Source organism: Colobus angolensis, unplaced genomic scaffold (genome assembly GCF_000951035.1).
Source record: "Colobus angolensis palliatus isolate OR3802 unplaced genomic scaffold, Cang.pa_1.0 Scaffold78, whole genome shotgun sequence".
In the NCBI taxonomy this organism is placed as follows: Eukaryota; Metazoa; Chordata; class Mammalia; order Primates; family Cercopithecidae; genus Colobus; species Colobus angolensis.
The window spans coordinates 5,620,411-5,622,830 of NW_012121598.1; the positions used below are offsets into that span (position 1 = coordinate 5,620,411).

The window sequence follows — 2,420 nt, forward strand, 5'->3', positions numbered from 1 at the left end:
GCCACCACGCCTGGATAATTTTTGTATTTAGTAGAGATGGGGTTTCACCATGTTGGCCAGACTGGTCTTGAATTCCTGACCTCAGGTAATCCACCCACCTCAGCCTCCCGAAGTGCTGGGGATTACAGGCATGAGCCACCATGCCCAGCCAGACTTCAGCTTTTATGTGAGCAAAGGATGATGTGAACATTGTGCTTTAAGGTAGAGTTGGTGTTATTCACAGTTGAAATTTTTAAGAGGCAGCATAGCAGAGAACATGTACATGAGCCAGATTGCCTGAATTTTAATTCTGGCTCCACTTATCTTGAGCGAGTCACTTAACCTGTTTGTGCCTCACTTTCCCCAAAATAGCAATAATAATGTTTGTCTTACAGGATTGTTGTGAAGACTTAATGAGTTCAATGAGAATAAAGCATTTAGAACAGTATCTGGCACATGGTAAATGCTATATGTGTTTGTTGAATGAACATCCTGGTATATGGTGGACTATTATATAGGTATAAGAGAACTGAAATATGAATAATATTACCCAGTTTATATTTGGCTGAAAGAGGAGCTCAGATAATTTTCTCTGTTTTCAGTTTTGCTCCCCCTACTTTTTTTTAAAGGGTCAGAATGAAAAGAATTCAGTCTTCTTTTAGTCTCTAATAACTACTAAAACTATGTTCCAATATTACACAGTAGTAAAGGGGTTAAACATTTTAGGCTGTTTAATATCTTAATATATAATCTCACCTTAGAAAGGAATCTACTTAAAATTTCCTGTGGTGTGGTCAAGACTGTAGAACAAAACTGAGTGTCTTCTGTTAGTATATTAGGACCTCTTGTTGACTTTTGCCCCAATTTCAATGTTAATACATTTCAGAGTCACTGCTAGTTGGATTGAAGCACACCTCCCAGATGATTCTAAAGACACATGGAAGAAGAGGGGGAATGTGGAGTATGTGGTACTTCTTGACTGGTTTAGTTCTGCCAAAGATTTACAGATTGGAACAATTCTCCGGAGTCTGAAAGATGCACTTTTCAAGGTTTGCAAGTTTCATTGTTAGTTTATTGTAATTGCAGGGCACCTCTGGTTGTTAGAAAGGCATGTTAACTAGTTGTTTATCTTAAATACTGAAAGATTGATCATGCTTTTTTTTTTTTTTTTGGGACACTGAGTCTCACTTTGTTGCTCAAGCGGTAGTACAGTGGTGTGATCTCAGCTCACTGCAATCCTCTGCCTCCCAGGTTCAGGTGATTCTCATGCCTCAGCCTCCTGAGTAGCTGGGACTACAGGTGTGAGCCACCACACCCGGCTAATTTTTGTATTTTTAGAGAGGGGGTTTCACCATGTTGGCCAGGCTGGTCTCAAACTCCTGACCTCAGGTGATCCACCTGCCTTGGCCTCCCAGAGTGCTGGGATTACAGGCTTGAGCAGCCGCTTGGATTGTAGAATTTTTTATAAATTCAGGTTTAAAAGATTTGTTTTGGCTGGGCGTGGTAAAATTAAAACTTAGGTGGGAAAACATCTTACAAGATTACAAGGCAGGGCCAGGCATGATGGCACGTTGGGATCCTGGCACTTTGGGAAGCTGAGGTGAGCGGATCACCTGAGGTCAGGAGTTCGAGACCAGCTTGACCAACATAGAGAAACCTCGTCTCTACTAAAAAAATTAGTCGGGCATGGTGGTGTGCGCCTGTAATCCCAGCTACTCAGGAGGCTGAGGTAGGAGAATCGCTTGAACCCGGGAGGTGGAGGTTGTGGTGAGCCAAGATCACACCATTGCACTCCAGCCTGGGCAACAAGAGCAAAACTCTGTCTCACACACACACACACACAAAGATTACAAGGCAGAAGACAGGCAGAAATATTTACAACACACATGGCAGTGGTTTAAAATACCTAAAATCCAAAGAGCTTTTACAAGTAAGAAAAATACTTAAGATAAAATAGTAAAATAAGTTGTGCACACAGATAGCCATGAACAGAAAGTGAAATGCAAGTGGACTTAACCATAAAAATGAGCAACTTTACTAGTATCAGATAAATGCATAATAAAACGAGTGCCATTTTCATGGATCAAGTTAACAAAGGTTTAAAAAATAATACGGTTGTCCCTCAGTATCTGTGGGACATTGGCGCTAGGACCCCCCACAAATACCAAAATCCATGAATATTCAAGTTTCTTACATAAAATGGTATAGTATTTGCATATAAACTACACATATTCTCTCATATACTTTAAATCCTCTGTAGATTCCTTATAATAACTAATAAAAAGTGCTCTGTAAATAGTTGTTACACCGTATTTTTTGGAGAATAGTGACAAGAAAAAAGTCTGTATATGCTCAGTACAGACATACCTATCATAGGCCTAACTATATATTTTTAAAATTTATTTATTTAGTTATTTATTTATTTATTTATTTATTTATTT

At 39.2% G+C, this 2,420-nt stretch overlaps 1 protein-coding gene across 4 annotated transcripts in view; it reads left to right on the forward strand.

Moving 5' to 3' along the window:
- The window catches only part of USP8 (ubiquitin specific peptidase 8), a 75,937-nt gene that overhangs the window by 37,699 nt on the left and 35,818 nt on the right, over positions 1-2,420 (forward strand). For all 4 annotated transcript variants that reach the window (XM_011928608.1, XM_011928607.1, XM_011928611.1 and 1 more), the window contains one exon: positions 866-1,028. In XM_011928608.1, the coding sequence (XP_011783998.1) occupies positions 866-1,028 (163 nt within the window). The remainder of the gene's footprint in view (positions 1-865; positions 1,029-2,420) is intronic.